The sequence below is a fragment of the Pongo pygmaeus genome, chromosome 9 (genome assembly GCF_028885625.2).
Source record: "Pongo pygmaeus isolate AG05252 chromosome 9, NHGRI_mPonPyg2-v2.0_pri, whole genome shotgun sequence".
Lineage (NCBI taxonomy): Eukaryota > Metazoa > Chordata > Mammalia > Primates > Hominidae > Pongo > Pongo pygmaeus.
The window spans coordinates 10,444,564-10,469,929 of NC_072382.2; the positions used below are offsets into that span (position 1 = coordinate 10,444,564).

Below are 25,366 nucleotides of genomic sequence, written 5' to 3' on the forward strand. Positions count from 1 at the left end.
GCTGCCGGCCGCCCGATCCTGCGCTCTGCAAACCGTGCCGCGGCCCCCTAGGGAGAGGTCACTCGCTCTTATTTGGGTCGGCCCTTTCCAGCAGCTACTGTGTGGCCGGCGCGGGGCCAGCGCCGCCCGGGGACCTGGCGGACCGCGCCAAGGCGGGAGGGAGCGGCGGAGCCAGGCTGGCAGCCGCGCGGTCGCTGGAAACTGAGGCTTCACGCGGGGACCCGGACAGAGCGGGGGCTCCGTTCCAGAAAGATTTATTGGCGCCCCCTATAACCCGGGCCGGTGCTTGGTGCTGGGCAGAGATGCATTGCGCCACGGCCCTGCTCGCGGAAGCTCCCGAGGGCCCGGAGTCGGCAGGGCAGTCAGAGAGAGGGCTTCAGGGAGGAGGCAGCTAGAGCTGCGACCTGAAGGTGAGGTGAGGGTCATCCCTCCCGGCGCAGGAAGGAGTGGACCCATGGAAGGATAGGGGAGCAGCAGAGGCCAGGCTTCTGAGGGGCTGGAATCTCACACCCAGGAGTTAGCCATTCAGCTGGTATTTGAGGACCTGGGAACTGACTTGCAGTGTGTCCCTCTGGACACCAGCTAGAGTCAGGAAGATGGGAGTTGGCTGCTGAGGCGCCTGGATACGGAATACGCTGAAGTGAGCAGGGTCCCACAGCAGAAGTGAGGAGGTCTGGGGCCATTGCATTGACCCTGAGGGAGGAGGGCCCTACTCCGGAGCCTGTTTCCCTGGCCTCCCCACCCCATCTGTTTGCCTGAGGCTGCAGCAAAAACAAAGCAAAGAAGATACTCAATTGGCAGGAGATAAGCCCAGATAAGAGGCCGCCTTCCCCTGGAGGAGGGATGCAGGCGGGCAGCCTGGGAAGAGCCAGGAAGCTGGGAGAGGCCTTGAAGAGGTGCCAAGCCGACCGTGCTGCGAGCCCAGCCCCGCCCTCGAGCCCGCACTGTGGGCTCTCTGCCACTTTTCGCTGGTCTTGAGGCATGGGACAGGTCCAGGCTGGCTGAAGACAGTCCACCACGGAGGGTCCAGGCCTGCCCTGCCTCCAGGTCAGGACGTCTTGACTTAGCTGTGGCCTGGCACACAAGAGATGGCTCCGGGCCTCAGTCTCCTCATCTGTAAAACAGGCATAACATCTCCCTCACAGGGATGAGGGGATGCTGGGTGGCCCAACCCCTGCGTGTCTGTGACTGTCCACTTCCCTTCCCCCAGGGTCACAGGCAGGCCTACTGCCCACCTATCTCTGAAGACCCGGGTCCCCTGGTGTTGGGCAGGTTCTGAGCTGCCCTGCTCCACCCTGGCCGATCCATCACCCGATAGAGTCAACTGCCTGTCGGGGGCCCAGAGCAGCCCCGGCGGAAGATGCTAGGCGTTTGGGTCATATCAGGCCACAGGAACGGGGCAGGGAAGGCTTCCTGAAGCAGAGGCCTGAGCCTCAGCAAAGAGAGAACAGGGAGAGCCTCGGAGAGACGAAAGTCATGAGGATGGGGGAACAGGAACAGCGACTTGGGGGCAGAGGGCACAAGCAGAAGGCCACGGAAGCTCAGCAGACTCGGCAGGGCAAGCTCAGGTTCAACCCAGCAGCCCTTGGCTGGAGACGTGACCTCAACCCCACCAAACGCCCAAAGCCCATTTTATAGATGAGGAAACTTAGGGCCCAGAGTCCTGTCACCCCAAATCACACTGCACACAGGGTCCCTGAAATCCACTTTTATTCATGTAAAAAAAATCCCCAAAGAATAGAGAAAAAAATGTGACTCCTACTTCCCGGAGCTCCAAGTCTCCAGCCAGCTCTCCCAGGGAAGGGAGGAGACGCTGCTAGCTCGAGGGTGTGGGTGTCACGGGGAGCAAAGCCCTGACCAGGGCCCTAACCTAAGACTGAGGGCAGGAAGGAGGGGCCCCGGGAGGATGAAGGGAGTTAGCTGAGGTACTTGCCCCGGGTTTAAAAAAATAAAATTTCTAGATAAAAAGTTAAAAAAAAAAAAAAAAAAGCATTAGTGTCGTTGCCTCCTGCCCTCCACCCAGCGCCCGCCCTGGCCCTGCGGCCACCTCGCTCAGCCAGTTCAGAGCTGCGTGTTCTCCTCCTGGCTCTCCGAGTCAGCGCCCGACAGGTGCCCGCTGCTCCCGGGTGCGTGACCATTGCTGGCACAGGCCACCAGAGGCCCGTCCCCCAGCCCCTCCGGCATCTCGCCCAGCAGGCTCCGGCGGATCTCCTGGGGGAGCCTCGCCCGCTGCTCCTGACACTCCTGGGCCAGCTGGGCCAGCAGCTGTGGGAGGAGGACGGGCATCACAGGCGAGGCCTGGCTGCCTTGCACCCCATCTGCCCACCTGTTCGCCCATGCCCTCACCTTGGGCTCCTCTTCTGCCAGCTGTTGCAGGACCTGCTGCTGCCCAGCCACAAGACGGTCATGCCGCTGCTTCTGGGCCTCCTCCAGCTACAGGGGTGGGCAAGGGCTCAGCTGAGGGGCCCCGAGGGAGGGGCTAGAGCCTCGAGGCTCTGGCTGGGTATAGAAGTCAGGTGGGCGAGGCCAGGCACAGTGGCTCACACCTATAATCCCAGCACTTTAGGAGGCTGAGGTGGGCAGACCACCTGAGGTCAGGAGTTCGAGACCAGCCTGGCCAACATGGTGAAACCGCATCTCTATTAAAAATACAAAAATTAGCTGGGCGTGGTGGCGAATGCCTGTAATCCCAGCTACTCGGGAGGCTGAGGCAAGAGAATTGCTTGAACCCAAGAGGCAGAGGTTGCAGTGAGCCAAGATCGCGCCACTGCACTCCAGCCTGGGTGACAGAGCAAGACTCTGTCTCAAAGAAAAATAAAGAAGTCAGGTGGGCGAAGGCTCCCAGGGTGATGTATCAGGGTTGTGAGAGGACTGGGCCCAAGGACACCAAAGCCAGGGGCACTGGTACAGACAGTTGGCTTTGGGTATGATGTGGGTACCCTGGGGCTGTTGGGCACTTGAGAAAGGCTCTAGAAGAACCTTGAGGGCAATGTGGCACCAGGCCAGGCACAGAGACGGGTGTCTGATGAGTGAAGGAAGGGAGGTGGGGTAGGGTGGCCCGGGAGCCTGACTCACCCGACGGATGGAGTTGACTGACTCAGTGATGTGCCGACGGTTAATCTCCGTCAGTTCCCTGCACAGGAGCAACGCAGGATGGCTCGGGGCCCAGACGCCTGCCCTGCCTCCCCAGTACCCAGATGGCCCCCGGCCCCAGTGCCCTTACGCCTCCTTCTTATGCTTGTCCCTCGTCTTGGCCTCCGAGATGCTGTTATGGCGCTTTCTGTCCAGGATCTTCTGCAGCTCCTTCTTCTCCCTGGAGAAGCCGGCAGGGGAAGAGGAGGGGTCAGCGGCAGAAGCACAGACCCTGCCCTCCTTCTGGTACTAGAAGTCCCCAGCCCTTCCCATAGACAATCCTCGGCTTTCACCTCTCGTTCATCTCTTTCAGCCTCTTGAACTGAGTTGTGTTTGCATCAACGACGACCTCCCTGAGCCGCTGCAGAGCCTGTGGACACAGGGAGCTGACAGGTGACGCCAGGCTGATGACGGGTCTATCCAGGAGCCTTTCCCTGGCCACTGCAGGCCCCCTACCTGTCTCAGGTGTTCCAGCCTCCGCTGGGCCTCTGCATCCACCTGGGCCTCCCGCAGCTCCAGCAGGCTCTGCACCTGTCTGTTCTGGAACTCCTGATACCGCTTTGCCTCGTCCTCCCCCTCCTTCGTGTCCTCCACATCAGTGGCCCCACCTCTGCGAGGAGAACCCCTCTGAGTGATGCTTGGGCCCGTCACGTGGACTGGGATGGGGAGGGTGTGTAGGGGGGCACATCCTGGCAAGCGATGGCAGACACCATCCCATGGGGCCAGGTCTGTTATGCAAACCAGGAGGCCTGTTAGCTCCACCCAAGTGATGGGAGCCTGTTTGGGCAACATGCTCCTCACGGACTTCAAAAGAGATGTCACTCCCTGGGGGACACAGGGACACCTGGTGTGGAAAGCCTCCTCCGTCCTTGCACTGAACCCTCCTCCCTGGGGGTCAAGGAGCGGCTCTTGCCATCTCTCCATGCCCACCGACCCCCATGTTCACATCAGCGCACCCAGCACACATAGCACACAGGCGGTCCAGACACTCACAGGGCACCTGGCCGCAGCCGGCACCTGCCCTCAGCCTGTGCCTGAGCCAGGCCATCCAGCAGGCGGCGGGTGAGGGTGACTGCCTTCCGCTGATGCTTCTTGCGCAGCTCCCGCAGGTCTCGCTCTTGCCGGCTCCGGAGCTTGACCAGAGCCTTGTGACCTCGGAGCTCATCCAGCGGGGTGGGGGCCACCTCTGGGAGCAGCAGAGCAAAGGTGGGCGGGGGAGGGGGGAACCTGCAAGGCAGCCCCCCGCCTCCAGGTACCCTGCCCCCTACCTGAGAGGATGCTAGCGATGAGATCGTCGCGCTGCCCTGGGGAGCAGAGGCCCTGTGAGGAGCTGGAGGACAGGGTGGTGGGGTGCCTCCCCGCGGCCCACCCCCGACCCAGGCTGCTCCTTACCTGGGCTGCTGAGGGAGGTGCTGGTAGGGGAGGTGGTGGGGCCGAGGGGCCGGCGGTGGGAGGCATCCAGTGGGCTAGGGGTGGGGTTTGAGGACGGCTGAGACCCCAGCTGCTGAGACTGGGTGTCCTGGCACATCTCTTGGCCAGCCTGAGCCTATAGGGAGAAAGGAGAATGCTCTTTTCAGAAATGCTGTTCCCTCCAGACCCTTCTGTCCTCTACCACCTCCTGGGGCCCCTAGCACCCCTGTCAGCATCCCTTAGTCCAAGCCACTGCTGGGCTGCTCTGTAACAGGAGGCTGTCTGCATGAGAAGAGCTATAAATCAAGCCTTTCTAAACCCCCTTTTCCACATGGGCTGTGGGGAAGATAACATAATGCCAGCCCACTGCATGTGCTCAGTAACTCCCAGATTGTTCTGGAAAGGCCTGGCCCAGCCCCAAGCCTCCTCTCCTCCCCTGCCCGTGTCCCCCAGCCTTGCCTACAGTCGCTCATTTTCCTTGCTGCTCAGCTCCTGATTAAATCAACAGAGGACTCAACCGCAGAGTGGGCACCAGCCTCTCCGCTAACAGCTCCGGGCAGCCCTAATTGCAGTCGTCTCTCCCCGCCTGACTGCCGCAGGCCCCGGGGGGACTGGGTCTGGAAGTGCAGGTGAACCTCTGCGCCTGACCCCTCCCCACGGAAGCCACTGCCCTCCTCATGACTCCCAGGACACAACATCTGAACAGCTTCTGTGGCTTCGCACTGCCCTGACGAAGTGGCTGGGACCCCTGTACCCCCACTCCGAGCCTGCATGGAGCTGGAGGAATTCCGGCCTAGGTCTGACCTGAAGGCCTCCTGAATGCAAATGGGTGGTTTTCATCTCCTCAAAATCCCAGGGCTGCCAAGCCTACTGCGCTAGAGAGACCAGAAGCCCCTCCTCACATGGCCACAGCGGCCCCCTGGGTCACAGTGAGCCTGAGTCCTGCCCTGCCCCGGCTCACCTCACTCTCCCCAATGAGGGCGGCCAGCTGCCGGGCCCTCTGGTCCATCAGGCTGACGTGCTTAATGGGGTTGATCAGGGCCTCCGCGTAGTCTGTGGGGAGGCAGAAGGCCAGGGTCTCAGAGACAGAGCCCCCAGGCCACCCCCACCCGCCACCTCTGGTCTCAATGAGGAATTCCAGAGCTTGTCCTCGGATCTGTTCCCCACTCAGTCGGGGCCATCCAGCTCGGCCACTCCCAGGCCCTGGGGGTGGCCCTTGTCCCTCACACTCCCTGGCTAGGCCGGCCCCGCCCACCCCCAGCTCACCCTGGTGGTCGTCAGGAATGTAGTCCGAGGCTTCGGTGTAGATAAGCAGGGCCGGCAGGCACAGCGGTTGGTTGGCCTCGTTCCGCAGGCAGACGTAGTGGTACCCTGGGCAGTCAGGAAGGCAAGGTCGGGTTGCTGGGCCAGGTGGGGGCCCTACCCACTGCCCGCTGTGCTGCCCAGAGCCCACCAAGGCCTCACCGGAGCGGATGGCAGAGACAGGCAGGATCCGGTGCCCTACGAATTTACCCCCCTCCTCAAAGGCTGCGATGCGAAGTGAAGCCAGCGTGGGCAGCACCACCTGTGGGCCAGACTGGAGCTGAGCCGCAGGGCTGACCCCGGGCCACCGTGGCTACCAGGCCACAACTAACCACAGCCATCAAAGCCTAACAGAGCAGACCTTCAGACGAGCTGACCTACTGACCATCAGCCACCATCGCCACTAAGCTGACGGCTGACCCCTACCTCCATGGCCTGGCCTACTGAATGACTGCAGCCATCAGGACCCTGAGGCAAGATGACAGGCAGCCAGGCCCCTCCAGGGCCCCCACAGACAGTTCTGGTCATCGCCAGTTTAGAAACAGGAGTGAGCCATGAGCAGGAAACCAAGAACACACGCGCCCAGGTTGGGAGCAGAGGCCGCATCCATGCAGGGCCGTGCGAGGTGCGGAAGAGCGGATATGAGCTTGGGGTTGTGACCTCAGCTCCTGCCTCAGAGATGAGGCAGGCTGTGTCCACGCCTTGCAGGGGACACCAGACGTCTAGCTGACACCCCCCAACCCCCATCTCACCTTCTCACCCTGGTCTCTTACCCTGAGGAGGGCAGGGAGCCTGACACTCGGACAGGCAGGTCCTGGGGGACCTATGGCGCCCCCCACTTTCTGATCCCCAGTCGCCAACGGTGTGCCTGGTTCCTGTTCTCCCACCTGAGAGCCGGGGCGGTCTGGGCTGGATCTGCCTGCGCCTGGGCGGGTGCGGGGGCCAGGCTCACCTTGGGGAAGTCGAAGGGCTCCTCGTCCCACACGGGGTTGAATGAGTTCCCCTGAGAGGTCCGGGTGCGGTACTTGCGCCGCGTGTCAACAGGGAGGCCAAACATGTCCACCTCCACGTAGATGCCCACCTTCCTGTCGGACAGGAACTGCCCTGAGATCACCTGGGGGGTGGGCCAAGGAGGGTGAGGCGGATGCTGAGAGTCCTGCCCCCAGGACACCCCTGGCCTGAGCACCAGACCCCCAGGCCCCACCTTGACCCGCAAGGCATTGGCCACGATGCCATCCACGATGACCTCAGTGAAGGGGTCGAAGGACTTGTCCGGCCGCCGCATGAACTCCGGCTTGAGCAGGTACCCGCTGCGCCCGTTGTACTCAAAAACGCCCGCGTTGAGCTGCATCGCCACATCTGGGGCGCCATGGGCAAGTCGAGCAGGGGCAGGGATCAGGCAGGACGGTGCCATGTGGGGAATGAGACATCATCAGGTCAGATGGCATCCAAGGTCCAGGGTCAGGGGTGGGCTCAAATGGCATCAGGGTCCGGATCCAGGACAGATCAGACAGGGGAGGGGTCTGGCATCAGCCAAGGGCAGGAGGCGGGGTGAGTCGGGGGCTCGGTTCCCCTGGGATCTGGGATTAGACAGGGTCAGAGGTCCATTCAGGCAAGACCAGCAGGATCATGGGTCAGAAGTCAGTAAGACTGAGGGTCGGGGTCAAGATGGAGGGGGCCAGGGCTCACCGAGGGTCTGGAAGTTGAGTGCAACAAGCTGGCACCCTACGTTCCAGAAGAGCTGGGGCATGTAGTTGGAGGAGTCCACGCGGGTGCCCTTGGGGTAGATGCGGCTGAGCTGCTGCTTGTTGTATCTGAGGTTGGTGGTCAGGAGCCACACAGGTGCCAGGGCCCACCCCGTCAGCCTCCACCTCCGGCCTCAGCCAGGTGCTCCTGTGACCCCCCACACCCGGCCTCCGTTTCTCAGCCTAGCCATGCCCCCTGAGACTGCCTGGACTTGCCCAAGCCCCAGGTCAGGGTGCAGGAGGGCCACCGGAGGGCCAGCACCCTGTGCAGGTGGCACAAGTGGGGACAGAACACCGGAGCCGGCCTCCGAGCACCCCACCCTGGCCTGCCCACCCACACCACCTTCAAAGGATACTCCACAAACTCCATGGGGCTCTTGGTCAGTTGCTCCATGGCCTTGGTCTCCACGAAGGACGACATCTCGAAGCATTTGTTCCTCTCTTAGGGGTGAGCCAAGCAAGGGCGTCAGACCTGGCAGGGCTGAGCTGGGCAAGCTCCCATGCCTGCCACCCACCCCTACTCACTTCGAGCAGCCTCAAAGGACTTGAACTTGACAGGCTCGACGTAGTTGACAAGCGTGGACATCTCCTCAGTGGCATTCACCTCGCTGCTGGCCGTGCCCTGTGGGCCCCAACCCAGGGTCAGCAGTGCCATTCCTGCCACAGCTGGCCATTCCCTCACCTGCCCCTCACGAAGGAGGCATGACCCTCTTCCCATCACTATACACGCACTGCTGGCGGTGCCGACAATCTTCTCCCTGGGGTCTCACTGATGCGCCCTGTACACCACCCAGCTCAAGCAATTTTCCTGCCTCAGCCTCCCAAGTAGCTGGGATTACAGGCGCCCGCCACCTTGCCCGGCTCATTTATGTATTTTCAGTAGAGATGGGGTTTCACCATGTTGGCCAGGCTGGTCTTGAACCTCCCAACCTCAGGTGACTCGCCCACCTCAGCCTCCCAAAGTGCTGGGATTACAGGCATGAGCCACCTCGCCTGGCCCATATAGGTGTTACAATTATCATTACTTTTACTGAATCATTTGGGAGTAAATTATAGACATCATGACCCTTTACCCATAAATACTTCAGCATATATGGACATTCTCTTCTATAACTCCAATCCAATAATTAAATTCAGGAAACAAAACATTAACATATTATCTAATATGTAGTCCATCTTTAAATTTCACTAACTGCTCCAGTAATTGTCTTTATAGCAATGTCTTATTTTTTTTTTCTTTTTGAGACAGAGTCTCCCTTTGTAGCCCAGGCTGGAGTGCAATGGTGTAATCTCAGCTCACTGCAACCTCCACCTCCCAGGTTCAAGGGATTCTCGTGCCTCAGCCTCCCGAGTAGCTGGGATCACAGGTGTGAGCCACCACGCCCAGCTCAGACTGATTTTTTCTGTACCACTCCACAGCTACTCAATGCTCCCCACTCCTGCACTCCCTGACCCTGCCCCAGGACCTTTGCACATGCTGTCCCCCCTTCGTTTTGTTTTTGTTTTTGTTTCTCCTTTTTCTGGAGAACAGGGTCTCGCTATATTGCCCAGGCAGGTCTCGAACTCCTGGGCTCAAGCTATCCTCCTGCCTCTTGCCTCCCTGAGAGCTGGGATTACAGGTGTGAGCCACCGCGCCCGGCCACTGTCCCCCTTCCTGAGGTCTCCCTGCCCAGCCTCCCTGCCCAGGGCAGACTTCCTGACCTCTGCCAGTTCTGTACCCTAACTCGCACCTCCCAGGCCACATCACCAGCAGAACTGTGTGCTTGTTTCCATGCCTGATGACTGAAGACCCCTCCTCCCACCTTCAGTCACACCCACACTGAGCCCCAGGAGGCAGGGGTGATGACAGTCTTGAGGCAGGGGTGATGTCAGTCTTGTTGATGGTGAGACCCAGCCCCCTGGGAGGTAAATAGATGCTACCTCCCCCACCTGCCCACCCTGTGGGCCTGACCTCATCTGTAGTTGGCTTTTTGGGGTCTGTCTGTTCCTCCTCTTCCTCATCTTCCTCCTCATCCTCACGGTCAGCAGGTCCGAGAACATAGGGGCCCCGGTTCAGGCCCTCCTCGCCCAGAGACTTCTGAGGCTCCAGGCTGGGCTTCTCAAGCCCCACCTCCTCCCCGTTGCTCAGGCCTGGGCAGCTGTCAGAGCTGGGAGAGCCTGCAGAGGACAGGGCCACAGGGTCAGGGGTCAGGACCACACAGCTGCTTAGGAAGCCTGGAAGGGTTTTTCCCAGTGTGTGCAGAGGTGACTCAGTGGGGAATTCAAGGGGTACTCTCAGGGCAGTGTGGCTTGGGGAGAGGCCAAGAGGTCAGGGGGCAGATGGTATTAAACCCAGTAGTGGTTGAGAGGGGTCATAGGTCAAAGGTAAAGGTCTGGAGTGGTATTCAGCAGGGAGGTAGATAGGGTGGTTCAGTGCGGTAAGAAGTCAGGAAGTAGCGTACCACAGCTTTAATAGCGGGGTAAGGGATGACACAGAGGGGTTACAGGTCAGGGGTAAGTCAGAGCCACGTCTAAGCAGGGGGCACAGTGAGGTGAATAGTCAGGGGTGAGAGGTCAGAGGTCTGCTGAAATGATAACCAACTGGGCAGGTGAACTCAGCGAGGGCTTAGGGGCCCGAGGTCACACCCAGTGTGGGATGTGGTTTACTAAGGTCAGAGGTCAGCCTTCAGAACCATCACCGGGTTGTGGAAAAGCTCTGACAGGTGAGAGGCTGAGGTTGGGAGTCAGGAGTTGGGGTGCAGCTCGGTGAGACGTGCACCTGAGGTCAGGGGTCAGAGGCCCCACACCAGCCAACAGGTGGTGAGGAGACAGGCCAGTTGTGGGAACAGGCGCGCAGCGAGGCGGGAGGGTGGGCTGGGGGTCTGGGATGAAGTGTCACAGGGTCTGGAGCATGAGGCCAGAGGCTGGGGTCAGGTCAGGGTGGCGGGCCGGGCTGGGGCCTACCAAGCTGCGGGGAGGAGGGCTCGGTGGCCGCGGAGCTCTCGCTCAGGGCAGAATTGCTCTGCTCCAGGGGCCGCTTGCGCCCGGCGCTGTCTGGGCCACCTGCGCTGGGTCGGTGCCGCTTCTTGTTCTTCACCAGGATACGGCCCATCAGGTCCTGGGGGCTGGGCAGGGGAACGCCTGGGGCCAGCTGGGCAGGCATGGACGAGTCAGGGCCCTAGACCGGGTCCACAGCACCCTGGCCCCCACGCCACCCCCCTCGCTCCGAGCTCCTGTACCGGGTACTTGTCCAGAGGCTCGATGAGTAGCGCATCTCCAAAGATGGAGCGGCAGTATTCAGCCATCTTTGCCTGCTGCTTTGCCCTGCGAAACCGAGGTCAGAGGTCAGAGGTCCTCAGGGGAAGCTGAGGTCTACGGGACATGTCAGCGGCGGTTCGCAGGGTTGGAGGTCCCTGAGCAGTCCAATAGCGCTGAGGCGGGAGGACTGTCCCCGGGTCCACGGGGTTTCATGCCAGGGGCTCACTCACGAGTCCACATGGTTCTCGAAGGAGAGGATGACGGGGTAGGGTGAGGTCTTGAAGGCGGTCTCGGCAATGGCCTCCAGCACGTCACGCAGAGGCACCTCTGTGGTCATGGTGAAGCCGTGGGTAATGAAGGGTTCCTCCTCGGGCGGCCGTCCCTTCCACACGTCCAGCTCCACGCAGCGGCAGCCCCACAGCAGTGCCTGGCGGTACATCTCCACCGACGAGGTCCCAGCCAGCTGCCCCGCTGGGGGCGAGGCTCCGTCACCAAGGCCGCCCACCAGCCCAGCTCCTCACCACCCCGGCCCCACCTGGAACCAGGCCATGCTGGATTTGCAGAGGGCTCTCTGTCTCTCAGATGGATACCCACCACCTGTCCATCCCACCAGCGTGAGCTGGGGGAGTCACCCCTGAGACTTACTATAGCTCCCTACTGCCTCAACAATCCCTCCGTCTCCTCACTCCCTCCGCCCACCTCAGCCCTGGCACAGCTCACACCACCTCCTGTGTGGAAGACTCCAGGCCTCCCTGCCTCCAATCCAATCTCTCTTTTTTTTTTTTGAGACGGAATCTCGCTCTGTCACCCAGGCTGGAGTGCGGTGGCACGACCTTGGCTCACTGCAACCTCCGCCTCCCTGGTTCAAGTGATTCTCCTGCCTCAGCCTCCCGAGTAGCTGGGATTACAGTTGCCCACCACCATGCCTGGCTAATTTTTGTATTTTTAGTAGAGACGGGGTTTCACCATGTTGGCCAGGCTAGTCTCGAACTCCTGACCTCAGGTGATCCACGCCTCAGCCTCTCAAAGTTCTGGGATTACAGGCGTGAACCACTGTGCCTGGCCTCAATCCAATCTCTATAGAGCACCTGGCATCATCCTTCTAAAAACATATCATATCAGGTCACATCATCTCTTCTGCTTCACCCTCCAAAAAGCCTCTCCCTCCTACTCAGGATAAATCCAAGTGCCTCTAGGCCCCTGGGCTTAGCCCTGCCTTGCTCTCTCTCTCTTAGCAGGCACCTATCTCCGGCACTCTGTACCCTGCCCCACCAGCTTCCTTTCTGCTTTTTTATTATTTATTTAATTTTTTTTTTAGAAAGGGTCTCACTCTGTCACCCAGGCTGGAGTGCAGTGGTGCAATCACAGCTTACTTCTGCCTCAACCTTCCCAGAACCAAGCGATACTCCCACCTCAGCCTCCCAAGCAGCTGGGACCACAGGCATGCGCCACTATGCCCAGCTAATTTTTTAAAAATTATTTGTAGAGATGGGGTCATGCTATGTTGCCCAGACTGGTCTCAAAACCTGGGCTCAAGTGATCTGCCTGCTTTAGCCTCCCAAAGTTCTGGGATTACAGGCATGAGTCACCGCACCCAACCCCCTTCCAGCCTCTTAAAAGCACCCTGCAGGCTGGGCAGGGTGGCTCATGCCTATAATCCCAGCACTTTGGGAGGGCGAGGCAGGCGGATCACCTGAGGTCGAGAGTTTGAGACCAGCCTGACCAACATGGAGAAACCCCATCTCTACTAAAAATACAAAATTAGCCGGGCGTGGTGGCGCATGCCTGTAATCCCAGCTACTTGGGAGGCTGAGGCAGAAGAATCGCTTGAACCTGGGAGGCAGAGGTTGCGGTGAGCCGAGATCGTGCCATTGCACTCCAGCCTGGGCAACAAGAGCGAAACTCTTGTCTCAAAAAAAAAAATGCACCCTGCAGTCTCTCCTGCTGCAGGCCCTAACAAGCCGTTCCAGCCCTTCCCTGGGAAAGCCACCATGAGGCCCCACTGCTCAGGGCTGGCTGCCTGTTCCCTGCCTGCATCCCAGCACTGGCCGATGAATGAGCAAATGGGCCAAAAGGACTGTACCCCAGGAGTGGGGCTGTGCAAGGGTCACAGGGCAGAGGTCACGGGCGCCACCCTTGCTCCCCACTCACCAGTGAGATAGGTGTTATGCGAGGAGTTGATGAAGTAGGCACTCAGCGGCTGGGTCATGTCTGCGCTCAGATCCAGGGCTTCCAGGGGCAGGATGCCATTCTCCTCGCCTCCCAGGTAGCGGCTAAAGCCCTCCATGGACATCTGGTCTAGGGTGGGAGGAGATCAGCAGGGTCAGCTGGGGTCCTACCTGCCCCCACCCACCTGCACCCCGGCCAGCTCACCTCGCTCCAGAAACTGCTGGTTGGGCTCATACTTTTCGATGAGCAGCCGGGCCTGGGAGGGCCGCAGGGGCGGGTACAGCACTTCGTTGAGTCTCGGGTCGCGTTGCTTCTGGTTGATGAAGTCCATGAGCTGCTCCAGCGTCAGGTATGGCTTGCCCTTGGCGCCTCTGGAGGGGACAGGAAGCTGGGTCAGGATGGAGCCTCGCAGGGCTCCCACCCCCTCGCCAAGCCCTTGCCCTGGGCAAGGGAGTCAGAAGGCCTGCCCCTGGATCTGGCACCCAGTGAGTGGGACTCTGGGTGAGTCATGGCCAACCTCTGGGCCTCAGTTTCCCCCTTTACTCTCCTGACTACTCAAGATTGTCAAGGCAGCAGACTAGTGGGCACTGGCAATGGCCGGGGCTTAGGAGCTGCCAAGTGGTCAGCCCACCACCCCTTGCTTCCAGACCTCACAACACGCCTGAGCCTTGGACCCCATTGCAGAGTGGGCTGATTAAACCAACCCTGGCACAGGGTTAGCCCAGAGCTGCCTGTAACTGAGGGGCAGAAACGGCGGCTCTGAGCACAGGCACATCATCAACAGGTTCTCCCCGGGCACCCCTCCGCCCCCCGGCGCTCCAGGACCCGGCCCACCAGTTTCCCCTCTCCCCATTGAGCTAGAGGCACGCTAAGCAGAAGCTAAACACAGAGCACAGGGGCTGTGAGGCAGGCCGGGCCCACTCACATCTCCAGCAGGATCTTGTCAATGTCCGGCCGCAGACACAACTTGTTCAGGAACCGCTCAAAGATTTCCAAGGAAAACTCATCGGGCCGGATGGACTCACTCTGGAGGTCGAGGAGTGTGGGGTGAGAAGCCAGGGGCGGCCAGCCCTGGAAGGGTGGGTGCCCACCGTGACGCCCCACCCCGCCCCGTCCCCACCCCACACACCCGGTTGAATTTGAGGCCACAGGATTCCAGCGCAGTCTCCACCCGCTTCTTGTCTGCTGAGAACATCTTCAGGATGCTGATGCGGGCAGGAGGGGTTCAGGGTCAGTGGAGGACAAAGGTCACCAAGGTCAGGGCAGGAGGAAGGTGCTGGGGGAAGGGGTGCTCACTTCTTGACGGGGATCCGACCATCCTGGTTCACCTGCAGCTTCAGCTTCGTGTATCTGGGAAGGCAGATGAAGAGGTCACACCCTGAAAACAGCCACGTGAACCCCCCAGCTCCCCCTCGGGTGGCCTGGGGCTCACGCTTTGCGCAGGAAGGTGTTCCGGGAGGCGTTCTGAGCCAGGATGTTCATAGCCAGCTTGAACAGCTCCTCAGACCAGACCTGGAGGGCCAGTATACACGGGGAGGCGGTGAGTGGGGGACAGAGGGGCTGCCCAGCCACAACCCAGGTCCACAGCTGTCTCTGGTACACAGTAGGTCACAGAGCAGCCTAGAACACAGCAGGTGTTCGTTAAGTGACGGCCGACTCACGGAATAAGACAGTGACTCCCCCCTCGTCCCCTTGGTGCCAGCCCACCTTGGCTGTGTCATCCTGCACGGCCATGAAGTTCAAGAACACTGTGTTCACCGGGTCTGGCCCAGACACCACCGTCATCAGCTTCTCCTCCAGCCGGGCATCGGGACCCCCAAAGCCCAGAACTTCCCGGATCTTGGGGTCCTGAGTAGGTGACAGCGAAGGGTGAGGAGGGGGCTCCCCTACAACCTCGCTGTGGTCTTCACTCCCAGGCTCCATCACTCACCTTGGGCAGGCGGGCATACCGGCCTGTCCGTGTGTCCCTGATGGAACTGATGTCCAGTGTGTCCACCTCCTGGGGGGGAACCAGATGCCGGGCTGGGTATGAGAGGCTGCAGGGCGATAGCCAGGAGCCTCCAAGCTCCCTACCCAGGCCAGGGAGTGGCCAGCCCCTGGCTATAGCCCCAGCCTCAGCTCCTGCCCTGAGCACTTCCTGTCTGGGCAGCAGTGGGAGAGGTCAGCCTGCAGCCGGGCCCCACCCCCACGGGCAGGGCAGGGGTCTGGGACAGGGGTCCTTGGCCTGAGCGAGCTGCACCAGTGCCCACCCTCACCATGTTGGGGCCCGTCCAGTACAAGAAGAAGCCATTGGGGTCCACACGCAGGGTCACCAGGTTCCGACTGGAGGTCTCCTGGGGACAGCACAGGGCAGCAGGAGTCAGGAAGTGAGGGCTGTGGTGCAGGCCTGGCCCCTGGGGCCCTCCCATCATGCACCCCAGAGTTCCTGCCCATGAGCTAAGACGAAACCTCATCCAGTCCACAGGTCCTGTGCGGCTGCCTGTGGCCCTCAGAACAAAGCCAAGGTCCTAGGTGTGACATTCAGTGTCACACCTACCCCAACGCCTCTTCCCAGCCTCACCTCCCTCTGGCCCTAGGATTCTACCTGACCTTTCCCAGGGCTTTGTCTCATGTTCCCTTCGCCAGGACACCCTGCCCTTCCTTCTCTACCCGTGAAATCTGACCCACCCTCTGGAAGGGGTCCCCAGCCCCCATCCTGAGCTCAGTTTCCCCAGAAGTGCTGAGAGCTCTGCGACAGTGGCAGCCCCCCAATTCACCCCACTACAGAATGTTTAAGGCATGAAAGTGAGAAGTCTGACTCCCACTGCCCTTCTGCATCCCTTGGGACACCACGATGGCCCCTTGGTCTGCCTCAAAGCCCATTATCCACCTTACCACATCTGCCAGGGTCCTCACAGCCTCAAAGCTCATCCCCATCTTATAGAAGAACAGTCCCCCTAGAAGGGGACTTGCCCTACTCTCAGGACCGGGCAGTAAGTTCTTCCTCCCTCAAACGGCCGTGCAGCTGGCAGGGGGCAGAGAAGTGCATGCCAGCCCCATTTTCTGAGAAGGGCCTGGTCCCTGGCACAATCTCAGGGCCACCCCGTGTGACTCAGGACCAGCAGCCAGAGGGGCTGTCCTCCAGGGCTTAGACTCGGCCAGGGCCAGAGTGACCAAGTGGCTACAGGTAGAACCCTCCTATTCCAGGTTCTTCCAGACAGAAAATGACCCCACCTCATGTTGGGTGCCACCCCCAAAATGCTGCTCAGTGTCTGGTGGACAATATTATTATTATCAATACATCTCATATACACACACCGCCCCTGCTGCGCACCAGGTACACTTCTATGCACCTAGCATCTTCGAGCACACGAAGGCCTCCTAATCAGCCTAAGAGGCATGTGCTGTTGTCACTCCCATTTTACAGATGAGGACACTGAGTTACAGGGACACTTCGTAGCCTGCCCGAGGTCATTGGAGCCAGGACCTGCTTGCAGGCAGTGTGGTTGCAGCGTCCTGTGACCTGGGAAGCAGGGAACGGAGACTTCTGCCAGGCTCCCAGCTCCTGGCCTCAGCCACACCCCATTGTGGGGCCTGGGATAAGTCTCTGCTTTCCAGACCTCAGTTTCCTCTTCTGGACAATGGGGATTGCACCAGCCCCACCCATGGCAGGCTTTGCTTACAAAAGATGGGCGTTCATCTGGGAACAGAAGGGGCAGAAGGCCCCCAAAATTTGGGGATGCATGGGCCTCCCCACTTCAGTGGGCTGACACCCAGCCCCAGCCCCTCTCGGGATTCCCAACCCTACCCTGGGCCTGAGGCCCCCGAATGGTGTGCAGGGGGTGGGGAGTCTATGGGTACTGCCCCTAGTGTTTCCCTCCCACCTCTCCCCAGGGGTCTGGACCTCAAAGGCAGCCCAGGCCCCCTGCTCTCCTGCCCCAAGCCTCTGTCAGCACCCCCCACCCCACCCCCAGGGCCCTCTCCCTGTTCCTACTTCCTTATTTGGGTTTATCACAGTGGAAGGAAAAGAAGAAACTTTTCCCTTCAGGCCAGCCTGGGGGGAGGGGTCTCCCCCGGCCCCTGGGGCACCCAGGCACCCCTCCTCGCACACCTGCCGCTTCAGGCCACGCCCCCATCTCCTCCCCCCAGCTCCCACGCCTACCCCGGGGCCCCACCCAGCCGGAAAAGAGCCCAGAGTCTTCCAGGCCCGTGGCCTGACTGGGAAGGAGCCGCGAGGAAGCTCAGGCCGGCCGGTTGGAGGCCCTGGGGAAGGAGGGGCCCAGGGGGCAGAAGAGGGGACCCAGGATGGGGATGAGCAGCCGAAGGTGGGGACACAGGCATTTGGGAAGCACCAGGGGCAGGACAGGGAAAGGGGGGCCAGGATGTATTGGGGTTCAAGGTCCCAAGCCTAAGGAGTGGGGAACAAAGTTCCCAGGGGTGGAGGAACTTGGGGGGCAAAGTCTCCACTTAGGGGGTGACTGGGTGCTCCCATCTGAGCAGGGAGCTGGGCTGGGATCCAGAAGCAGGGCGAAGGGGTGCCAGCCAGAACAGGGGGAAAAATGATGAATGGACGAGGACTGTTCAGGCAGGGCACCGGGGAAAGTAGGGGCGCCCTGGCACACACCCAGAATGAGGATGCCCCGAGCCAGCCTGGAGGTCAGGGTCCTGCAGCTGGGTAGTCTAGTGCTGGGCAGGGGTCTGGGGACCAGGCCAGGATCGGGGAACCAGAATTAGCCTGGCAGGGAGTGGTGGGAAGAACGAATAGAAAACGGGGGGACGGGGTTTATTGGGGTTCAAACTCTCTGCGCCAAGGAGTGGAGCCAAATTTTCCAGAGCTGAGGGACTGGGAGCTGGGGGGACAAAATCTTCATTACGGAGACGATCGGGGACTTAAGTTTCCGGGGCGCAGCCAGGCTGGGATGAGGGTGGCGCCACGGGCAGGCGAGGCTGGGGTAGGGGTCCCCAGCGTCTGGTCGAGCTTGACTGAAAGAGTCCCGGGATCTGGGCGGAGCAGGGGCCCGCGCGCTTACCTCGTCCCATTTGATGAACTTACTCCCGCGCCGCAGGGTCTCCACGACGGTGGGCGGCTCCAGCTGCAGCGCGTGGACGCCGGGCTGGGCGCCCGCCATGGCCGGGCCAGGGGCGGGTCGGGAACCCACGGAGCCCTGACGGGGACCGACGGCGCCGCTGCTCCCACCGCGCAGCCCGCTCCGGCCCCGCGGCGTCAGCGCCCGCCCGCCCGCCAGTCTGTCCCGGACCGACCAGAGCCTCGGCGGGGCCTGGGCGGGGCGGGGACGGGGCGGGGCCTCCCGGGCCCCGCCCCCTCCCTTCGCGTCGGACCCGCCCGCCCCGCGTCGGCTCCCCCTGGCGGCCGGGGCGGCGACTGCAGCCGGAGCGGGGATTGGGGCAGGGGCACGCGGACGGGTCGGGGGTTTTGCTGCCGGGCTCAGCAGGACCTGATTCTTCAGGCCTGTGGTGGAAGGAGGGCGCTGGGGGCCGAAGTGGCTGTTGGGGAGCCGCTGGAGGGACTGGGTGTAGAGGGCGCTGCTTAAGGCGGTCCGGGATCAGCCCACTGAGGTTTCTGAGAGACGGGGGCTGCAGTACCAGTGGAGGGCTGGACTTGGGCCGGGGGTCGCCGCAGAGCCCTGTCGCCCACCTTCTTCTGTCGCACTTAGCTGAATGCAGGAAAAGCTTCTCCCGCCCCGCTCGGCCCTGGCTTCGCCTCACCCACTCTTATGCTGCGCGGTCCCCCCTCCCTGGGAGCACTTAGCCGGCTAATGGACCTCCCGCCGGCAGGCACCCCTCCCCCGTCCCTAGCCCAGGGAGGCCGGGCGCCTGCCACCTCCTTTGAGGACCCAAGCATCCTGGTCTTCCAGAGTGGGCCCTAGAACAGCCCCCTTCTTGTTGCCGCAGACTCCATGACTGGAGCCTGACTGTGAGCCTCTTGGCTGGGAACCGCAGGGGGGACGCTGTTGTCTGCCCAGAGGGGTCAGAAGCTTTGTGGGTGTCCCCAGACAGGAGGGTTGAGGAGGGGCTCTGCAGTGCCTGGCCCACAGCAGGTGCCCTGAAATCTGCGTTCCAGAGATGGGAGCGAGGAAGGCGCATGGGCAATGGGATGGGTGGGGGCTGCAGCCCCTCCCGCAGGGCTTAGCTGGTGGGGGGGGTTCCTGCCTGGGGGCCCCTGTGGGAGCCCCCCCAATACAGAGGCAGTAACAGCAGCAGGTTTAAAGTAGAACTCATCCAGAGGGGCCAGCCAAGTCACCTAGAAACCCAGAAAGAGATGCAGCTGGCTCTGGGGGAGGAGGGGTCAGCGGAGGAGGAGCTCCCCTGCAGGCCCCTTTGCCCCAGGCTCTGAGACCCCCACAAGGAGCCCTGCCTGGCCCTGGCCTTCCTCCACACCCCACCAAGTTCTCCATCAACTCTAACCTGGTGGATCTCCTCGCTCTCAGCCCTGGCCCTGTGGGGTGTGATTATAATCTCCACTTGAGACCCAGAGAGGGGAAGGGACTTGCCCAAGGTCACACAGCTTCTCAGGAGGATTTCAACCCTCCGACTTCCTGAGGCCCAGGAGCCTCTAGACCTCACTGGGAAAACAGAACCATGCAAGGTGGAGCTTGGCCTCTGCCCTCACAGGCTGGAGTTCAAGTCCGGCTCTTGCTAGCAGCCTCTTGCTAGTGGCAGAACCTAGTCTCTCTAGGTGCCTCAGTCACCTTGTCCAGAACCTAAAGGTTGTTGTATACATAAGCAAATGGGTGGGAGATGCCAAATTGACATGAGTGGCTGGAAGCTGTGGGTATACCAGGGAGGAAGGAAAGGGCATAGGTCAGCTCTGGGGCAGTGGAACCTCCAGCCTGTGCCAGGGCTAGCAAAGCCTGGAACCAAGGCCTGAGCTTAGGGGATCTGAGCTGTGGGCCCTAGGCCTTGGGCAAGGGTACTTTAGAGAAGCATTGGGCAGCAGCTCCTTGCGGAAAAAAACAGGATGGGCACCTGTTTCCTGGGCTTAAGCCTCTCTCCTCCCCCAACCCTGTGTCTCCAGAGGCCAGGGCAGCCCCCATTACAGGGCTCCTTCCTTCCCAGACACTTTCTTCCATCCTTGGTAATGGTAATAGGGTTTCTCAGCAGGCAGTAATGGTGAAGGCAGGCAGCCTTTCCGGACTCTACCCTTGATTAAAGGAGCGGTCTTGACCCACAGGACCCTCCCCAGAGCCTCTGCTTCAAGGATGCACTCTAATGGAGGGGGGCTGGGGCCCTGGAAGGGGTAGGGCCAGGGAGGCCACAGACTGAGGCTAGAAGGAGGAGGAGCAGTGGTACACTCCATTCCCAGTAGGGCTCAGGCAGGAGGGCCAGGGCTGGGCATGGGCCCCCAACCACAGGAGGTCAGGACCGTAAGCCCCCTGAAGAGGCTCTGAGCAGGTAAGTGACTTGCATACAGCCTCTCAGCCCACGGGGCAGAGCAGGATTTGAACCCAGTATTTCTACTCCAAGGCTAAGGTTCTGTGGCCCAGCTTCCAAGAAGGTGGCAGGCCAGCATGCCCACCTGCACCAAGTGGTCTCGGGTGGATAGCCATGGGAACTGGACAGGAATCTGGGTATGCCTGGGCGTGGCGCAGGGGGGGAAAGAGGGAGAGTCAGAAAGAATGCCTGACCTGTGGACATGGACATGGCTGGAGACCTTCACACCAGCCCTGAGGGAGGACAGACAGAAAGGTCAGTGCTCAGGGTCACAGCATCTTGGGGGCAGAGCTAGGGCTGGAGGTCTTCATGGCCTGCAGGCCCCACTTCCACAGAAGCTGCATTAGGGGCTGTTTGAGGGTCTTCCCCCTTTAATCTGTGTGCACCCTCAAGGCACAAACAATGCTTGGGTTCAGACGGAGCTGGACTGGCCTGGTGGGGTGTGGTGGGGAATTTGGACTGGGGTAAAGTGATCCTCCTATCAGGCCAGGCTTAGGGCAGGAGGCCAGGCCATGGATGGGACTCCCTGTGGAGAGGGTGGATCCTACCTAATCCGCAAGAGCAAGGGTCAGCCCTTCCTTGGCACCCAGACTGGCTGAAGGGAGGCTGAGGCCAGACGAGGGGCACGGGAAGGGGAGGGGTCAGCTCACTCTACCCTTCCCTGAACTGAACCCTGTGAGCCCATTGCCCTCACAATGCCCAGCCTCTGTCTTCTGTTGGTCTCTTCTCTCTGACTATAGGGCAAAGGAGGAGCCCAACATCCTGGGTTGGAGTTTGGATGCAGCCCCAGCTGTGTGACCCCAGGGCCAATCCCAATCCATCTCTGAACCCCACCCGCTGCAGAGGGCTTCCCCCCACAACTTCCAAAGAGTGTCTGAGGGGCTGGAGCAGAAACATTGCCTCTCAGATCCAAGACCCTGTTTGGGATGGCACAAGGTGAGCCTGCCTTCCACAGAAACATCCCCTGGGAGCTGCGCAGCCTTATTGGGTGGTGTCTACAGGGAAGTGAGGAGGCTGAGTAGAGACTTCGTGTCAGGGGGTTTGAGCCACACAGCTTGGGTTCAAAGTCTCATCTCCCGTTTTATCTAGCAGTGGGACTTAATTAACCTCCGTGGTGTAGTAATTGAACTTTCCACGAATTTTCCTATTTAATTTTTGTTACAACCTTCTGAGGAAATGCAGGCACAGAGGAAGCCATTCATTCTTTCAAAATCATTTGTTCAACCAATGCGGCGGCCTACTACGAGTGTGACATAGTTCTAGGTGCCGGGGTTCAGCGGGAGCCAGGTAATTTGCCTAATAGCAGTGGATTTGAAGACTGTTCAAGCCTGGGAGCACCAGCAGACCAGGTCGGCGCAGGGCTCAGCCCCGCGGCACTCACAATCTAGAAGTGGGAGACAGACAATACACGAATGAATGAGACCATTTAAAGATGCACAAAATCAAATAGAGGGAGGGAATGGGATGCGCCGTCGGCTTATTGGAGGTGGGCCAGGACTATGTGAAGGACCGAGGAGCCGCAGGGCGGGGGTGCAGGAGCCCCGGGAAGGCGCCCTCTCTGCGGAGCCGACTGGGCGGCGGTCCCGACGCACGCTCCTAGGGGCAGCCGCGATTACCGCCTTTATTATTATGAGTCCCGGCCCCCGCACTGCCCAGCTCTTTGCGCCTTAGTTTCCCCCTCTGTGCGCACCCGGGGCGCGGGGCGCAGAGTACGCACCAAACAACTTTACGCTTCCCGGCCTGGCCGCACGGCGGGGGAGGGGCGGCGCTGGGCGCGGACTCCGTTTCCCACAAGCCCGAGCCTCGCGCCATCTTGCCGGTGGGCGGTGGCTGCCCGGGGTTGGCCGTTCGGGCCGGCCGGGTGCCACCGCTCACCCCCAGCCCCGGCTTCCTCCGCTAGGGGCGTGGGACCTGCTAGTCAGAGAGCCTAGGGACCCGGACAGCTCCTGCCTGCCTTCTCCACTCTTCCTTTCCCAGGAGCCCAGTCCACGTGTCGGTCCGTGCGGAGGAGCCCGTTCGCCCCTCGCTGGCCGAGGGCTTGAGGACCTGGACATCGGGGACCGCAGCGTCTCCTCACCAGCCTCCCTGTCTGCACACGATGTCCACTCCCCTGCATTCTCAGATGGCCCCTATTCTCAGATGGCCTCAATGAGGACAGAATGAGGAAGGGTCCAATGAGGACTAGGGTCCTGGCGTGAGCGCAAATCGTCGTCCTGAGCGCTTAGAACGCCTGGGTTTGGGACTGGAAGGTTGCATTTGAGGGGTACGGACAGCTAGGCCACCCCCTGCCGAATAGACCCTCCCCTACCCCTGCCCGGGGGCGGAGTAGGGGAGAGGGGCCTGTAGAGGGGCTGGCCCTTTAAGGGGGTGTGGTCGGGGGGCGGAGGAAGAGCGAGACAGAGAAAGGGCTTCGGCGGCGGCAGCTCGGGCGGCGGCCGCGGGGGACAAAGGGCGGGCGGATCGGCGGGGAGGGGGCGGGGCGCGGCCAGGCCAAGCCCGGGGGCTCCGCATGCTGCAGCTGCCCCCGGGCGCCCCCGCCGCCGCCCTCGCCGCGGAGCCGCGCGGAGCGGAGCCGGCGAGCTAACCCGAGCCAACCGGCGGGCGTCCCGGAGGCGGTGGCGCAGGGAGGGGCCCGACGCGCGCACGTGGCCCCGGCGGCCGCCATGGCGGACAGCGGCACCGCGGGGGGCGCGGCGTTGGCGGCCCCGGCCCCCGGGCCGGGCAGTGGCGGCCCAGGACCACGCGTCTACTTTCAGAGCCCCCCCGGGGCCGCAGGAGAGGGCCCGGGCGGCGCGGACGATGAGGGCCCAGTGAGGCGCCAGGGGAAGGTCACCGTCAAGTATGACCGCAAGGAGCTACGGAAGCGCCTCAACCTAGAGGAGTGGATCCTGGAGCAGCTCACGCGCCTCTACGACTGCCAGGTGTGTTCCCACCCCGCGCCGACACCCCAAAATCGGTCTCGTGCCGGTCCGCCTGGCAGCTCCACTGTGAGCTCGCCTGTCACTGGAGTCAAAGGGCGCTCTGCTTCCCCGCGCGCTCCCCTCCTCTCTGCACTCCCGCCCCCAATATATACTCTTTCTTGCCTGACCTAAGTCACTTCTGCCTTCTCCGCTGCCTCGGACCCTGCCCCCCATCATGCCACTCCCCAGGTCAAGCCTAGTGTCCTCCAGAAGCCTCAAGGGGTAGCCTGGGCCTTGGGCAAGAAGCAAGGGAGCTAGTCTGGGCTGGCAGCGGCAGGAGGTCTCACCGCCTAGTGCCCGCTGGGTTAGACTGTGGTTACAAGGTGCTGGTCTGGTAGGGCGGCTGGGGCTGGGCTGTTCTGTTCTGTGGGCTAGCCTGGAGCTCCATCTTGGCGTGCGTGCAGGCTAGCCCGCTTTCTGGGCTCTGCTTCTCCACCCCCATGACTCCTTGGTTGTTCAGACGGTGACTCAGGCCCCGGGGGGCAGGGTGGAGGAGTGGGTTTGCCCGGTGCTGCCTGCCTACCCTAGCCCAGCCCTGGAATGCAGCTGACTACAAACAGGATAGGGGCTTCCTGGGGAGGGTGTGGCAGGGTGGTGGGCACCCCCTCCCTCACCAAAGCATGGGCTCTTTGTTTCCTCTTTGCCAGTCCTAGGTCCTTCCCAGTGACCCCTCAGCCTTCACTTCCTCCTGGCTCCCGGGGAGCTGTGACAGGTGTTTGGGGGAGGGGAGGGGGGTATGATAAGCTGGGACAGCTGCACCCACCGGTGCTCTGGTGAGATGGGGGGCGCGGATGTTGGGGAGACACATCTGCTGGGTTCCCAGCCCAAGGTCCCCAGCCCTGGCTGTCTGGCCTTGTCTGGTACCCCTGGTGCCCACTGACAGGGACAGGAAGCTCCCCCCGCAACCCCGCTTTGGGCAGTTTGCCTTGGCACGGGCCTGATCTGTTTTCCTCCTCAGAGCAGCTGCTGTTCTGTCTGCTGGGCAGAGGGCCGGGTTCCTCCGAGGTAGGCAGGGGCCTCAACCCAGAGCCCCTCTCACACCCTCTCTCCAACTCAGGCTTATGTCTCTCCCTCCTTCCTCACTCCCACCCCAGGAAGAGGAGATCCCAGAACTGGAGATTGATGTGGATGAGCTCCTGGACATGGAGAGTGACGATGCCCGGGCTGCCAGGGTCAAGGTGAGGGGGCTGGGGGGCGGTGGGTTGCCTGAGGCACTGCCCCGAGAAAGCGAGGCTGTGGAGCCAGGCCCTCAAGCCCCAGCTCCTGCCTCAGCAGAATGGGGCCAATGCCTAGCTGTGAGGTGGCTGTGGCATCTCCTGTGCCTCAGGGTTGCCCCAGTCTCTTGGAAGTGGGTATAGGCGAGCTCCAGGCCCCCACTCCTGAGGACTCACTTATCCTTCCTCCCCCATCCCCTGCTAGGAGCTGCTGGTTGACTGTTACAAACCCACAGAGGTAAGAGATTTCCCCGCGGGGCGGGGGTGGCAGGGTGAGGGGAGCCCAGCTCCTGTCATCTTGGGGTCTGGTCTCCTTAATGTTTACCCTCCCACCCCACCCAGGCCTTCATCTCTGGCCTGCTGGATAAGATCCGGGGCATGCAGAAGCTGAGCACACCCCAGAAGAAGTGAGGGTCCCCGACCCAGGCGAACGGTGGCTCCCACAGGACAATCGCTGCCCCCCAACCTCGTAGCAACAGCAATACCGGGGGACCCTGTGGCCAGGCCTGGTGCCATGAGCAGGGCTCCTCGTGCCCCTGGCCCAGGGGTCTCTTCCCCTGCCCCCTCAGTTTTCCACTTTTGGGGTTTTTTATTGTTATTAAACTGATGGGACTTTTTGTGTTTTTATATTGACTCTGCGGCGCGGGCCCTTTAATAAAGTTAGGATACGCCTTTGGTGCAGCTAACGGGTTCGGCTGGTCTTTTTTAGGGGGGCACACTGCTCTGTGGCTTCTGCCAGTTCAGCTTCTCCCCAGGTGACCGCAGG

At 61.4% G+C, this 25,366-nt stretch overlaps 2 protein-coding genes and 1 long non-coding RNA gene across 3 annotated transcripts; 1 reads left to right on the forward strand and 2 right to left on the reverse strand.

Annotated features, from left to right (window-relative positions):
- Positions 1-1,693: 1,693 nt before the first annotated feature.
- On the reverse strand, positions 1,694-18,259 carry PLCB3 (phospholipase C beta 3). The gene is made up of 31 exons (XM_054441193.2): positions 18,005-18,259; positions 15,251-15,328; positions 14,926-14,994; positions 14,703-14,843; positions 14,428-14,507; positions 14,292-14,345; positions 14,125-14,200; positions 13,921-14,021; positions 13,200-13,366; positions 12,978-13,124; positions 11,057-11,297; positions 10,808-10,892; positions 10,533-10,719; positions 9,541-9,746; positions 8,115-8,211; positions 7,946-8,030; positions 7,534-7,658; positions 7,049-7,203; positions 6,797-6,958; positions 6,007-6,106; positions 5,809-5,913; positions 5,504-5,595; positions 4,525-4,678; positions 4,401-4,436; positions 4,126-4,318; positions 3,589-3,742; positions 3,426-3,502; positions 3,224-3,313; positions 3,076-3,133; positions 2,347-2,433; positions 1,694-2,265 (listed from the first exon to the last, which is right to left on the reverse strand). Exons 1-31 carry the CDS (start codon positions 18,101-18,103, stop codon positions 2,062-2,064), a joined length of 3,705 nt encoding a protein of 1,234 aa, XP_054297168.1. The 5' UTR covers positions 18,104-18,259; the 3' UTR covers positions 1,694-2,061.
- A 3,289-nt stretch (positions 18,260-21,548) lies between these two features.
- Positions 21,549-23,902, reverse strand: LOC129008811 (uncharacterized). Its single transcript, XR_010127689.1, has 2 exons — positions 23,674-23,902; positions 21,549-21,810 (listed from the first exon to the last, which is right to left on the reverse strand). It is a non-coding gene; the product is annotated as an uncharacterized LOC129008811 (long non-coding RNA).
- PPP1R14B (protein phosphatase 1 regulatory inhibitor subunit 14B) lies at positions 22,819-25,281 on the forward strand. Its single transcript, XM_054441195.2, has 4 exons — positions 22,819-23,347; positions 24,481-24,564; positions 24,806-24,838; positions 24,943-25,281. The coding sequence occupies exons 1-4, from the start codon at positions 23,090-23,092 to the stop codon at positions 25,009-25,011; spliced, it is 444 nt and encodes a 147-aa protein (XP_054297170.1). The 5' UTR covers positions 22,819-23,089; the 3' UTR covers positions 25,012-25,281.
- The last annotated feature ends 85 nt before the right edge of the window (positions 25,282-25,366 follow it).

What these genes read in the sequence shown, in the direction of transcription:
- PLCB3 (XM_054441193.2), bottom strand. Translation starts at nt 18,103, where the DNA reads ATGGCGGGCGCCCAGCCCGGCGTCCACGCGCTGCAGCTGGAGCCGCCC. An exon ending in CGGCTGCGGCCAGGTGCCCT is followed by an intron (nt 3,743 to 4,125) that starts GTGAGTGTCTGG and finishes TTCTCCTCGCAG; the next exon opens with AGGTGGGGCCACTGATGTGG. An exon ending in CAGTCAACTCCATCCGTCGG is followed by an intron (nt 2,434 to 3,075) that starts GTGAGTCAGGCT and finishes CCACCCCTGTAG; the next exon opens with CTGGAGGAGGCCCAGAAGCA.
- PPP1R14B (XM_054441195.2), top strand. Translation starts at nt 23,090, where the DNA reads ATGGCGGACAGCGGCACCGCGGGGGGCGCGGCGTTGGCGGCCCCGGCC. An exon ending in CGCGCCTCTACGACTGCCAG is followed by an intron (nt 23,348 to 24,480) that starts GTGTGTTCCCAC and finishes CTCCCACCCCAG; the next exon opens with GAAGAGGAGATCCCAGAACT. An exon ending in CCCGGGCTGCCAGGGTCAAG is followed by an intron (nt 24,565 to 24,805) that starts GTGAGGGGGCTG and finishes ATCCCCTGCTAG; the next exon opens with GAGCTGCTGGTTGACTGTTA.